General features: G+C 28.2%; 1 protein-coding gene across 4 annotated transcripts in view; it reads left to right on the top strand.

Moving 5' to 3' along the window:
• LOC103571765 (neutral ceramidase) overlaps nucleotides 1–11347 on the top strand; it is a 30045-nt gene extending 18698 nt beyond the window's left edge. For 3 of the 4 annotated variants that reach the window (XM_008550045.3, XM_008550046.3, XM_008550047.3), the window contains 8 exons: nucleotides 3874–3999; nucleotides 5110–5304; nucleotides 5572–5802; nucleotides 5876–5971; nucleotides 6740–6910; nucleotides 8832–8944; nucleotides 9032–9200; nucleotides 9533–11347. In XM_008550045.3, coding sequence (XP_008548267.1) covers nucleotides 3874–3999; nucleotides 5110–5304; nucleotides 5572–5802; nucleotides 5876–5971; nucleotides 6740–6910; nucleotides 8832–8944; nucleotides 9032–9200; nucleotides 9533–9556 — 1125 coding nt within the window. In that variant the 3' untranslated portion in view covers nucleotides 9557–11347. The remainder of the gene's footprint in view (nucleotides 1–3873; nucleotides 4000–5109; nucleotides 5305–5571; nucleotides 5803–5875; nucleotides 5972–6739; nucleotides 6911–8831; nucleotides 8945–9031; nucleotides 9201–9532) is intronic. The other variant, XM_014441991.2, reaches the window with a different exon arrangement.
• The last annotated feature ends 4216 nt before the right edge of the window (nucleotides 11348–15563 follow it).

The raw sequence follows: 15563 nt of genomic DNA, 5'->3' as shown, positions 1-15563 counted from the left end.
TGAAATTATAAATTTTCTCAAATTTTGAAAAAAAATAATTATTTAATTTGTATTTCGCGGCATGTAATCTCAGCTCTAAAAAATTGGCGGCAGTTTAAAAAATTCAAAATTATCTATTGTCATTTTTTGAATTTTGTAATTGAAAAATTCAAAAATATATTTTTTGAAACGGAGTTCAAAAATATTTTGCATGCATTTGAACCCTTGTATATTTTTGAAATTATAAATTTTCTTAAATTTTGAAATTCGTGACGTCAATTTCGGCGGCCTTCGATTTAAATTCCAAGGGCAATAAAAATATTTGACCATCAAGTTGGTCCAGAAAATTAAAAAAATAATTTCTAATGATTACCTTCATAAATATTTAAAATATATATCAAAATTTTATCTCAGCAAATTGATACATTAAATAAATAATGGACATTAAAAAAATGTATGACGCAAGTTATGAAATCCTTGTCATTATACGTGATTACTTAGTCTCAAAAGATTTATATAAGGGTAAAATATCCATATATATATGAAGATAATGTTTTATATCGGTATAAAAAAGTTAGAAAGTTTCTAGAGGACATGATCATCAGGATTAATTTGTAAGAAAAGTTTATTCTTCATTCAAGATTATAAGTTCATTAAAAGATCGTATATTCAGCATACAAATGCTTACATATAATATCGTAAAAGGTATTAAATAAAATCCAGGTGTTTTATCATAACGTAATGTCCAATAAAGAGATTAGATGAGTACATACTACAGATAATAATGTCAAGAATGAGAATAAAGGAGTAATATAATAAAAAAAATAAAAAAGTTTTAAATGCATGTCTTAAAACTCAAGGACACACTTTCTTGCAATAAGTAAAGTGTTTCCGGTGACTCCTTCGACAATTTTGTGGGTCTTTCGCACACGCGATAAAGATCCAATTGTTTTGTTAAGACAAAGACGTATAACGTCCTCGTGATATAAAAAAAAAAAATAAATAAACATTTTCATTAATTCTCTCATTCACTTGGCATTGAGTTTATAAATTGTTTTGTTTTATTTTATTTTATTCATTTATTTACTACTTACCTTTGACTTTTCTTCATCTACTTGATTTATACCAAAATTTATATGAGACAAACATTAAATTTGAAAATTTTTGGAAATCAACTGAAAATTTTCGGGACATTTTTTTGGGACATATTTTTGAGTTTAATTTTATATATTATGGAATTCCTGAGACTATAGTATATATATACGGGCTAGGAAAAATTCCTCGTTTCAAAAAAATTTTTTATTTTAATTTACAGATAAGAAATAATTTTTTTTTGTGTAAATATATATATATGTAAGGTATAGTTTATTTGATATTTATGTTTAATGTATTTGTACTTATGTTGATGATCGTTGCATCATATCACTGGTAAATAGATCGAGGTAAAGTACAGGAGAGTAGAAGAAGAGTAAAGAACATTTCTTGTGCATTAACTTGCAATTTAGTTATATAGCTCTTACTAGATGGTAATATCTACGCTAGTTTAGTTTCAACTGTCTTGTACTTAAAACTTATATTTATCTATATATATATATATATTTATGTGTATGTGTGTATGTGTACATAAAAGTTTTCTTGATGATACAAGAGTTATCCTGAAGTTAAATGCGCGACTAAGACCTAAGAAATTGTAATAAGATTTCCTCAACATAAATTCGTAATTACCGTGTGAAATTAATCTGATATTGTTAATTTAGATTATTTAATTAATTTATTAATATCGAATTAAAAAAAAAAATTTATTACTCGGGAAAAATAAATTAGACCTATGGCAATTTTTTCCTCAAGCAGATGAAAATTAAAAGGAAAATAAACCAAAAATTAAAAATGTTAGATTTCAAAAAAAACCAGAGCCCGTAAAAAAATTTTTTTGGGTCTTGTAATTGGGCCACATTAAATAAAATAATTTTTTAAATCGATTTCTTTCAATAGATCGATCATAGAATGGCCTAGATAAACATCTTACTTCATATATATATACATATACATATAAGATATACATACATATTATACAGTGAAATCGATTTCCTGTAAAAATTTTTTCAATCTATTTTATTACATTTTAAAAGTAATTTTACTTTCTAGTTAAAGTTTAATTTTATCTTTGAATTATTAAATTAATTTTAATTACATATTCATTTTTTTTTGTTTAATTAAATTGAAATATCATAAATTATTAATTGCACGAATATCAACGAATAATAATTTCTCATCGACATGTAAATAAAAATGACAGTACATTTATATTGATAAATCATCGCTTGCAATTATCGTCAACGATCGTAACAAAAGGTAATGACAAAATAATTAAATGACACACAAGTTCAACCATGGCATTTGCATGATTTTTTTTTGTATTGACAAGGACACATGTTAATTATAATAAACATATACAAATAGCGGTAGAATAGAAAGCCAATGGTGAAGTTATAGACGGCGTTGCTTCGAGCCCCATTGAAAATTCACGTAACGAGAAGCAAACTATAGATTGAATGAATGAATGACTGAATGAATGTGCTTTATCAAGCAAATATTCAACATCATTTTCTAGCTTATTTCCATTTAACATCAAACTCTCACAGCATGAGTCTAATTTTCTCTCCAACACACAAAACACACACACACAAACCTACTGTGTCACGTGGAGCCATAATCGAACCAGCTTTTATACAAACTTTCCAAAGTTACATCGTCCAGATTAATTGTCACCGGATAATTAAAAAGTTCACAAATTCAACAACTTTACTAAAAAAAATTTTTTTTTTAATAATTTTTCCGAAATTTCATTTTCCAGCTTCAATTATACATAAGTCTACTAAAAAAAAAAAATTGTAATTTATTTTTATACCTAAAAATGAAAAAACCCTAATTTCGAAATTTGAACATTCGAAATTTTGTCATTTGAGTAATTCCAGTTTTTTTAGCGGAAGTTTAAAATTTAAATAACGTAATTGATAATAAATGAAGTAACTTATAAAATAAAGACATTTAAATAAATATATATAATTGAAATATATGAAAAAATATTTGTTACGCGCAATTCCGGCGCTTTCCCTGTCCACAGTATATCTTAATGCAATAACTACTATGACACGTACGGTAAATAAGTGAATAAGTATTACATATATACTTATATTACGTATCATACTCTGTACTATATATATGTATGTATACATATATATATACATATGTGTGTAGACATAATATGCATGATACAGTCGACTGGTGAGCTATTATAATGCTAATGTAGTACAGCGTACATGACATATATATGTATATATAATATGTATAAGTGAACTATGCAAACGTGATATGGATGAGACGTCGTCACGGGTCCTGGCCACGTGAACGTCTTGAACCCGTCTTTTATTTGACGTTACAAACGTATTTTCATTTAAAAGAGTTAAACTCTACTGTACACTAAAAAATTTCCAACAAATTTTACTATGGGTGCATTGTAACCCTGGACCATAAGAAAACTGGTATGAAATTTCCAAATGTCCCATAGTAAACGGATGCGCAGACGACACGATTGGAACCTATGCGCATACGTTTACTATGGGACACTTGTAAATTTTGTAGCAGTTTTCTTATGGTCCAGGGTTACAATGCACCCATAGTAAAATTTAATGGGAATTTTTCACAGTGTACTGTTTTCTTACTACAGTATATTTAAGTGTGTTGATAAGATGGAAACACGAAATGAAAACCATTCTTCTGGTTAATTGCTAAATCAAAAAGTACTTTTATTTTATTATTTTAAACCCATAGTTTTTGTATAATTATCGATACTGTTGATTGAAAAAATCTTTTATTCATTTTTTTGAATTGCAGAATATTTGGAACAACACGTCAAGGGTTGAGGAACTGAGAGGGCCTGTAAGGATCGTACATCAGTTTGTGAAAATGCCAGGACAGAGAGCAAAATTTTTCAATCATACTACCAATCAAATGGAGGAGGTAATTTATTATTATTATAATTTAATTTCAGTTTCCGGTTCTACGAGATTTCAAATTTGGGTCAGGAGACTTTAAAATTTTTTGGGAAAATTTAGGAAAATAGTTTTTGATATATTTTAGGCCTAACGAATTTTTCAATGATACAAAGTGTAGAAATTTTTCGCCTTACCCTAGAAAATATTTTCTTTTTTGAAATTTTTTGAAAATACTGACGGATAGAAATTAATTGGGTCGGTGACAAAAAGCTAGAAGAAGTTTTCGCTCGTTCAGAAATTTTTTCGTGCCCCAGTTTCGCCGATTTCTGATAGCCGATCTTGAGTTTAAGCAGATTGTGATAGGCCGGAGCTTGTACTGAGCTTTAAAAATTTATTAGCACTAAAAATAAGTGTTCCATTTAGTGGAGTTACAAGTCTGTTCCGATTTATTAACACGTCGACCCGTCAATACACCAACAGAGAAACAGAAAGCGTATTTTGTGAATCGTTTGTATACGTGGTAATAGTATAGCAGTACTCACATATGTGTTTGTGCTTTATTGACGAGCCGACTCGTAAATTTTGACGAAGCTGCGTACCATAAAACATTTTTATTTTTAAAATATTTATCGTACATAAAAGATTTATTGCTGAATTTTTTTAGATATCGTTTCATTTAAATAATCATATGACCATCGACCCGCTTCAAAATTTTAGTATAGATGTATTTTATTTTTGTCTTGTAAATTCTTAGTTTTTTTTCTCGAGTCATTTGCTCTGTCGTCTATCCGTTATTTTTTTTTTTTACCAAATTAAATATCTTTAGATTTTGAACCATCTGTTGATTACGCGCCAAAAAAAAAAATTTAACTCATATCTAATTAATATTTTTTCCGAACCACACGAAATGAAAAAAATGAATTTTTTATAATTTTTGAATTGATCAAAAAAGGTAAACTTTTGATCTGACTTCGATTGAACTCGTGTCGGTCTTAATTTGTCCAGGAGGTTGTAAATATTTGAAATAGGAACATTTTGTCCTGGAAATTACATTTTGCACGTTTCCAGAGGCGTTTTGCTCCTCCCCTTTTCAAATTAAAAATGAGTTTTATTAAAAAAAAAAAGAATTTATCAGGTAAAGACATGTCTTCCAGCGATGGGCTACAGTTTCGCGGCAGGAACGACCGATGGCCCAGGTTCGTTTGCCTTCGAACAAGGAACCACGACTTCAAATCCCATGTGGAACGCCGTCCGTAATTTCGTAGCTGCACCCACGCCCGAGGATATTGAGTGTCAGGGCCCGAAACCAATACTTCTCGCAACTGGGAGGGTAAGACAACAATTTATTAGTTTAATGTCAACCAAAAGGTCTCATGTTCCCATCCGTACCCTCGACACTAATCACGAAAGGTCAGTCCTTCATTCCTACAAGAAAACACAATATTATGCTTATCCTCATATGAGGACATGATTTATTATATCCCAGTTCTCTTACATCGGCACTCCTCTGACAATTCAATTCGTCGGATAACGTCAAGTTTCATACTTTTAGAATATACTATTACTATACGTAGTATTTAAAGTTTCGATTATCTAGATGCGGTTGCCGTATCAGTGGCAGCCACAAGTTGTTTCCACTCACTTGGCGATGATAGGCGGGTTCGTGATAGCTGGTGTCCCGGGTGAATTCACCACCATGGCTGGCAGAAGAATGAGAGAAAACATCGAATCAACTGCTGAAGAGATAACCGCTTCCCGGCCAACAGTCGTCATCGCCGGACTCTGTAATACATACAGCGATTACATCACCACTCCTGAAGAATATCAGGTATCAAAAATTTAATAATTATTTTATGCTAAATTTTAGCTCGTTTATTATTTTTTTTTTTTACTGGATATAGATACAAAGATATGAAGGCGCCTCGACAATTTATGGGCCTCATACACTTACTATTTATTTGCAGCAATACAGGCAACTTATTACCGCTGCCTTACGAGTAAGTATTTACGTTTATTATTAAAAAATTATTTCTGGTTAATTTTACTTTTTTGTGAGAAAAGTAAATCTCATAAATTTATGGGGAATTTAAAAAAATTTGAATTATGAAAAAAAAGATAAATTAGCTTTGATTTAAAAATAACAATTAATAATGAATGGTGTCAAATTTTTAATATTATGGCGAAAATATTGGTCTTATAGAAAAAAATTTTTAACAAAAGTTGTAGGAAATTTAATTTTCTAGAAAAAATGTCTCTTATGATTTTTTTGTACGACCAATATTTTCCCCGTAATGTCAAAATCAAGATTTTCATAATTAACAAAAATTTGAATCATTCATTATGAATTTTAATTTTGGAATTACAGTAAAAATATTGATCCTACAAAAAAATTATAGGAGACATTTTTTCTAGAAAATTAAATTTCCTACAACTTTTGTTTGAAAACTTTTTCTATAAGACCAATATTTTCGCCGTAATTTCTAAATCAAGATTTTCATAATTAACAAAAATTTGAATCATTCATTATGAATTTTAATTTTGGAATTACAGTAAAAATATTGATCCTACGAAAAAATTATAAGAGACTTTTTTTCTAGAAAATTAAATTTCCTACAACTTTTGTTTGAAAACTTTTTCTATAAGACCAATATTTTCGTCGTAATTATCATTTGAAGTATTCATTTCGAAATTACGGCAAAAATCTTGTCCTTACTTATCAATAAAATATATGAAAAAGTATCGTAATTTTTTTTTTGTTTTTGAAGGACAAAAAAATAGAACCAGGGCCATCTCCAAAAAATCTGACCCTGGAAAATTTAATAACTTTACAAACTCCAGTAGTGTATGACACTGCAAAATGGGGAAAAAATTTCGGAGATTGTATTAAACAACCAGATAAAGTAGTCAGAGTTGGCGATACTGTGTCCGCAATATTTGTAAGTATTTTATTTGATATTTTATTTTATTGGATTCGCGGTGGTGAGTTTAATTATTTGTGTCCATGAAATTTAGCTAATTGGCACCAAGTAATTGGCAATCAATACTAAAAACGTCTCGCACCAATTACCCACATGTAACAAATGATATTACTGAAACATAATTTTCACAAATATAATTTTTTAAATTGCCCCGTGTCACAATACTCATAAAAATTTCATTTATTTTATTTAAATAATGTAAAAAAAAAATAATATCGTGCACAAAAAAATTCCCAATAATTAAATATTATAAAACAATAGTGAGATGAGAAAAAAAAATATAATAAATTATCAAATTATTATTTTACAATTGCATAAGGATAATATCATCATACATATAAATGTTGCATATAATTTTGTTGCACAATCATTTTACAAGAAATTTCATTCAACGCGTGATAATAATGTTACGCATTGCTGTCTATATATATATTGAAACGCACTCTGTTGGATTGCTTCTGTAGATATTACCAAATATGATTATACATACTATATATATTTAAAAATTACAATATAATTTAAATAACAATAATTTCATATACATTTATTATCTTGATAAATATATAACATTTTAATAATTATTAATGAATATATGTTATATAACAATATGACTAATATTTAAAATTTTATATTTACTGTTGCTTGTATCTATTGCTCCTAAAAAAATTGATTGCCAATAAATATGTCGGTCATATATATATTAGAGTGGTTTTTAAAAGGGTGATATTTTTAAATAATTACTATCACTTTTCAAACGGTTTCAAATACAAAAAAAAAATTTCCCTGAAGTTTCAGCTTTTAAGGATCAACGGTAACTGAACTTCCGGATTTTAGATTTAAAATTAAGTTTTAAATATCACAGAGACTATAGATGAAAATCTTCCGTTCTGCATTTTTCCTGAAAAATTTTTTCTGAAAAAATCAATGACGAATAATTTTTTTGTGATTTTTTTTTGACTTCACATCTTCCAAAAACGTAAAATTTTCCACATTGATAGCAGATGTAACTACAACTCTGTCAATTTTTTTCCTGATACAGAAATTTATTAAAGGCCATAAATAAATAAAATTTTTTTAAAAAGGATACAGAAAATTAAAGTCAATGTCCCCTAAAGATGTATATATCCGGCAAAAAATGGAGTTCTATATATATATGTAATATGTTTTACATTTTTTAAAAATAACTGTGTTCAAAAATTTTAATGTCCGTTAGATGACCACTTTGGTCCAGCTTTACTATGACACCATAACATTTCAAACAAGAATAATTTCTCCATATAAATTTAAAGTCAAAAAGAAATTTTGTGACACGTGTTCCCTTTGGAATCAGGAGTTAAAATCGTAGGGTAATAAAATCTGTAATTGAATCAGATAAATAATCATTCCCTACCAATAAGATTTATCAAAATTAAATACAACTGATTTTTTACCAACGAAATTGTCATAAGAATTTTCAATAAAACCAGAGGTTTCGCTAGTCAATGAAATACAATAATCCTCGACCTAAATGTTAAGAAGACTACGTCTAGCAATTGTATATAACGTTTTTTATTGAGCCTGTGAAATAAATATAAAAAAAGGTATGACCGATGCAGTCCATTAGACATGCCGGAAAGTACATACCACGGCCTCATAAAACCTTAATATTATCTCTTTATCCTTCAAGGATTCACATAATACTTTACCGCTATCGGATTTAACTCAAAGTTCACTTTGCCCACTAAAATATTATTTTTTATGTAATAATATAACGATCCCTTTAAAAAGGTAATCAATGTTGCGCTTCTAAATCTTCTTACACAATTTTTAGTACTAATATTCCGTCGACGTAAATATATAAATATATATGTACATATTTTAAAGTAAATAAATCTGTCAGATTGCAGGACATCCGAGAAATAATCTCATGACAGGCCGCAGTTTCTTGACAATCGAGAAATCAAAAAATAATTCCTGGGTTGAAATCGCAACTGACGCTGACTGGGAGACAAAGTAATTTTTTTTTTTTTCATTACTTACTTGTCTGTTATAAATATAAGTAACTTTTGAATAACTAATGCTTTTTTTTTTTTTAATAAGATTATTCTGGGCAAGAACGTCAGTAATATTTGGAACAAGTCAAGTTGAAATTTCATGGGAAATTCCTGCTGATACAGAACCAGGAAAATATAGAATTGGACATTGTGGGTCATATCAATATATATTTGGCGGGAAATATCCTTATCAAGGATATTCAAATTTATTTGAGGTGAGAACTGTCTTAATTTAAGTCGCGGTGAAGAAGTCGCTGTTTTTTTTTAAATTAGTATTAAAAATATTTTTGAAAAAAAAAAAAAATCAGACCAAATTTTCCATGTGCCTCAAAATTTATAAAAAATTTGATAAATTTAGTAACAGATGTCGATGTCAATTTTAAACAAATTAAATCTCAGATGATTTTTCTTTGGTAAAAAAAATCATCTTTTAACCTATGGCCTCTGCTCCACCTTTACGCGACACTATTTCAACAATTAATTAATTAATTAATTATTTATGTCGGCATATATTATATCTTATTAATAATAGCTCATTATTTCTCAGGTTAAATCGCAAGGGAGTATGTAAAGTAATTAACTCTCTACAGTTCTCCTATTATAATATACTATTTAACCCGATATATATGTATCGCATATGAATATTCACTGAAATCTGATACCCATAAGAGACAATAGTCGATGAATAATCATATATTGATAATATTAATTATGCGCAATTATTTTATTTACATAAAAAGTCAAGAGTGATTGAGGATTTTATTCAAATTTGCATTCTTCTGATTCGGAGTTCCAGAGTTTGAAAAAAAATTTCCAAAAATGAATTTTCCTCCGAGGGAATTAAATTAATAAACAGTCACTCGCTTCCTATTCACTTTGAATTTACTCCGGATCTAATTTGCAAATTTTTCCAGTGTAATAAAAAAAAAATATTTAATCAAAGAAGACTCGTATTTTTTTTTCATCAATGGAACTTTAATTCGATAATTTATTTTTAAAAATTGTGATTTTTTACGATACTGAGATAACTGAGTCTAATTTTTGGATTTTTTTTTAAACGATAAATTATAAAAAAAACAATATTTTAAAAAATTACACATATACTTTTTCAAATTTTCTACATGTGCATATTTTTATTTATTTATTTTTTTTAATAGAATTGGTGAAAAAAGAAGTCAAAAAATTGTTAATTGTCTGCCGACTTCAGTATCATGATTTTTTATGTATATATTTGTTTACTATTATAAATACTGTGTCAATTAATTTCTTATGGTTGAGAAGACCAGGATTACTAATGTAAGTAATCACGTAATTCAAGGGAAGACCTTACGAAACTAATGTCGATCGTTAATTTTCACATTCGCACGGTTTCACTCACATCATTTATGTGAATAAAAAAAAATAGAAATAAAAACACAGATGTTCATTCAATATCACAACTATATACATATATACATACATACATTCGAAAATAAAAAAATTAATTGATAATTTTACTACAAAAAATAAGTAATTAGTGATTAGTAATTAAAATTCTAGATAATTTATTTTAAGTAAATTTTTTTTTTAAGTAATTATTTTTATATAAAAATCATTTTTAATGTCTACTATATTGTAATTATTATTTATAAAAAAAAGTTTATATATATTTGACTGCAATGAAATTGCAATAGATAAAAATTCAAAAATTATTACCTGAGTAATAATTTTATGCTGCAGAGAAATATATAATTGTGAGGGAAAAATAATGTATTTAATTTATCTTTATTTTACTGCCACTATTTTAAAATAAATGCCACTGTTTTCCATCTACTGTTCAACCGCCAAGACTGCAGAATAAAAATATTATTTAAATTTTTATATATAAATGAAATAATTATTCACTCTGCAAATAAATGTCACATTTTTTTTTTTTTTACAAAAATAAAGATTTCAAATGTCTGGATTTTATTTTTTAAGAGACGAAATTCTCGAGTAATTTTTTTTAATGTAATTAAAATATTAATGCTTCGATGTATAAAAAGTAATTTCGTTAATTGGTAGAATGAAATCCGCTGAATAATTAAAGAGATCAAAGAAGTCGAGAAAAAAAATCCTCAACATTTAATATTTTATTTTCGATTAGCGATTGATCGAGTTGTAGATTTTAAAATCGATTAAATTTATTCAAAGAAAATTATTTAGTTTGTGAAAATAATTATTTTTTGTTTTGACGAATTTCACGATCTGCAGATATTTGAAATTAAAGTTTCAAAACGAGAGAGAAAAAAAAGCGCAAACATAAAAACTTTGCTTGTTAAATGCGTAATTATACTTTAAAATTAATGTTAACATGTAAGATTTAAGTCATATATTAATCGCAGATGTACATTTTAAAATATAAATTTTTTCTGGTAAAAGAATTTGTATTTCATATTTTTAATAAATAAATTTATTGATATATTTTATATTTTAAAAGATTGAAGCCTTATTATTATTTAAAAATGTAATTTGTTATTTGTAGTGTAGTTAATAATAATACTATTGCAGATAAAAAATGAGTAGAAAGTTTATAACAGAATTGCATGCCGGGAATCACGTGAAGCTTAAGATCATGATTGTATTGCTATAATCGACCCCTTTAGTTATTTTTTATTAATGAGTAGAAAAATGGAACGATCGACTAAGTACACATGCCACGGAACTTTGCTGTGTATCTGATTAATAGAAGCGTGGGTATTTTTGATACGGAGATTTTAATTCAATTTTTTTTTTAATTTTTATCTCAAGTGAGCTTTCCGATCTGGAAAGATTAAAAATAAAAATTTTCTAGGACTTTTTGTGGATTCTCCAATTAGATGAAATCGTAATGAACAAAAAACGTTTATGGTATGATGGGTTATTCCCAACAGGAGCAAAGTTACGGACTATTCTTTATAGAAAATCATCTCCACCCATGTTCACCCATCTCCACCAAGACTCATATGGGTCTCAACTAAAAAAAAAAATTATTCCCAGGACTTTCTATGGCTTTTCCTACTAGAGGACATCATAATGAACAAAAAACGTTTATATTATGATGGGTTATCCCCAACAGGAGCAAAGTTACGGGCCACTTTTTATAATATTGCATAGACAGTGTCATCTGCCTGCATCTGCCCGACGTCGATTACTCAAAAAATAAATTATTCCTCTAACTTTTTATGGCTTTTCCTACTAGAGGACATCATAATGAACAAAAAACGTTTATATTATGATGGGTTATTCCCAACAGACTAAAAATTACAGGCCATTCTTTATATAGCAATGCATGTGCAGCCATCCTTCCAGAGTCTCCTTGCCCAACATGGCGTCATAGGTCGAAAATAAAATTTTTTCTTCGTTTTTTCGGAACTTAAAAACTGATGATTGTATTCTCTAGCCGAATCGTTTTCAAACAAGTAAGTCAACCATATCTATTTTAAAAATTTTAAAATATCAACGCCTAAATTCAAAATAAAATATATCCATAACTAGGACTAGTATAAGAAATGTTGCCAAGCAAATAACACCTCTAGCTATCACCTAAAGTAAAATTATTAGTTGTCATAAATCATGAACTATAATTCTCATTAATTTTAAAAATAACAAACTCAGAATAATAAAATAAAATTAATCAACTTTTTAACTGTTTACCTTTACTGTCAAAATTGCCTTCTGTTACAATCGCCCCTCTCTTACTGTGTAAATTATCGCCTCTTTACCAACAACTACGACGGAAATCTGTTTCCACAGCTGTACGTCAAAAACTCATAAAATCGATTTAATTCAAACAACAAAACTCGAATATGAATTTCAGAGACGTAACTAAAAAATAACTTCATTAAATTAATTAAAAATTATATTTCTTCATTAAAACAAACAAAACTTTACTTTAATTTAAACTTGTTATTTTTCTCCCTACAACTTCTGGCTACTCCGTTATGTCCCATCTTTAAATATAGATATAGAGTATGATAAAAGCATCAAAAAAATCGTAATAGAGAGGACTTATAATTAGTTCAGACATAGTCTTGGATTTTTAATTTTAATTATGCACCCGTATTTTAAATTAATTTAGCTACGAAGTTTTACCTGAAGCACTTCAGCCGTCTAATTATCAGAAAACTTGTTTTGCTAAGGCTGCATATATCGACAGCAAAAATAATATTTTTATTAACATCAAGTTGTAGCTGTCAAATTTTTTGCGGGAAATTTTTATAAAAATATTAAATTTCAAATTTCCACTCAATTCTACTTTTTTAAATTTTTTTAAAATTGTTCATGGCCAAAATTACCCCGCCCCCTAATTAAAAAAAAAATTCCGAGGCTGCAAATTTTTTTTCTCTGCCCAAATTCTAAAAAAAAAAAAAATTTCAATCCCCGCCCCATGAAATCAATTGAACGTACGGAAAAAAAATTTCAGTCTCAAATTGACATCCAAGAATTTCTTTTCCCGAAGCTTTAGTTAACCCAAGTCCAAGTATCGTAACACAATCATGCGAGCAAAAAGTTATCCAGAAACACGTACCGGCGCATAAAATAAACTTTCGCGACATAAACTTTGATTTTGTGCTCGAAATTCAGTCAAACGGACACGGATTCTCTTCAAGGATTTAATTTTCATATAAAAGTATTTCTCTAATCACTTTTTCTGTTATATTTTACCTCGACTTTATTTATCAGCTGCCTTACAAGCTTGGACTGGAAACTCTTCAGAGCAGAGTTATGGAAATCCTTTTTTATTTGAAATTTGAAAAAACAATGCAGAACTATAAATTAAATTATGGAAAACATTAAATCCATTTGTGATGGACATTCGCTTGTAATTTAAAAGACTTTATGCTGAAAAACTTTCCTCATCTGTCTGAAACTATGGGGAGAGACGAAAGTATTTTTCAATTGAACCGACGGATGAAAGCTGGATATTTTGTAATTAAATGTTTATGGTAGCAAATTAAATTGATTTTTTTAAATTAAAATACAGAAAGAAATAATTTTTGTTGTGGAAAATAATATGATGATAAATTAAATCATAACGAGCTTACTGTTAGACAGTAAGAAAAGGTGGGGTAGTTGAATTTATGGGAGAATATGAGATAAAAAAAATTGGAGGACTGTATGAATATTATAGGAAATGAGGAAGTATGCATGCAGAAGAATGGAGCGGAAGGCTCAACTTGGATGCCACAAAACTCCTGGTACTGGTGAAAATGATAGGATTAGGGTTTTGTTAAAGATGGGTGTAAAGAGATGTGCCCAGGCTTTGCTGGGTATCTCAGTGGCCAACAGATTGTAAATATTTTTTTCTTTTTTTTTTTGTGAATAAAATAAATATTTAGTGATGAGGAAAATATAGAAATTCATATTATATTGGTGTAAGATTAGATATTTAGAGCTTACGTTTAAATAATTCTATAGAAAATCTATGGAAATTTGGGACTGGTCGACTTTCAAGAAAATGTAAAAAAAAGTCTATGGAAAATTCTAAACAATCAGGACTTGTCATCGTCTACAAGATCCTGTGAAAATCAAGACCTGTTACCGTCTAAGAAAATGTATGGAAAATGTAAAATTATCAACATCTAAGAAAATCTATAGAAACCGTAAAATTTTCATCATCTAAGAAAATCAGGACCTGTCACCGTCTAAGAGAATTTATAGAAAATTGGGACTAGTCACCGTCTATGAAAATTCATAGAAAATCAAAACCTGTCATTGTCTAAGAAAGTCTATAGAAAATGAAAAATTATCGCCGTTTAAGAAAATCTATAGAAAATCAATAATTGTCACCGTCTAAGAAAATCTATAGAAAATCAGGACTTGTCACCGCCTATAGAAATCGATAGAAAACGTAAAATTGTCACCGTCTGAGAAAAGCTATAGAAAATCAGGACCTGTCATCGTGTAAGAAAATCTATGGAAAATTAAGACTAGTGTCTGTCTAAGAAAATCTACAGAAAATCAAGACTAGTCACTGTCTAAGAAAATCTATAGAAAACGAAAAATTGTCACCGTTTAAGAAAATCTATAGAAAATCAGGACCTGTCATCGTGTAAGAAAATCTACGGAAAATTAAGACTAGTGTCTGTCTAAGAAAATCTATAGAAAATCAAAACCTGTCATCGTGTAAGAAAATCTACGGAAAATTAAGACTAGTGTCCGTCTAAGAAAATCTTTAGAAAATCTATAGAACCTGGGATCTCAAAACATCGACATTGGAAACTCGATTTTCGAAAATCAGGATGAAAACAATGACTTTCCTATTTTTAAAAATCATTGACTTTCATAGCGGGAAATAAAAAAATTCGCGTAAATTTAATAAGTAATAAATCAAAATGACAACTAGATTATATTTAAAAACCAAAGCTACTCTTTGTAAATTTATATCTTTTCTCAGTCTTTTTCTTCGTATTTCACAGTCAATTATTTTTTACTTACCTTCTGTTTAGAGTCATCTGGGTTTTCTCCAGCAGCTTTAAAAATATTAAAATAAATAAAACATAATTATGTTCCTTTGAACCAGTGCTCTGACTCCTGTTCTTTTTCTTATTTAAATAATTAACGCCTGCTTTTATATT

Source organism: Microplitis demolitor, chromosome 10 (genome assembly GCF_026212275.2).
Source record: "Microplitis demolitor isolate Queensland-Clemson2020A chromosome 10, iyMicDemo2.1a, whole genome shotgun sequence".
In the NCBI taxonomy this organism is placed as follows: Eukaryota; Metazoa; Arthropoda; class Insecta; order Hymenoptera; family Braconidae; genus Microplitis; species Microplitis demolitor.
This window is presented reverse-complemented; position numbering and strand designations above follow the sequence as displayed.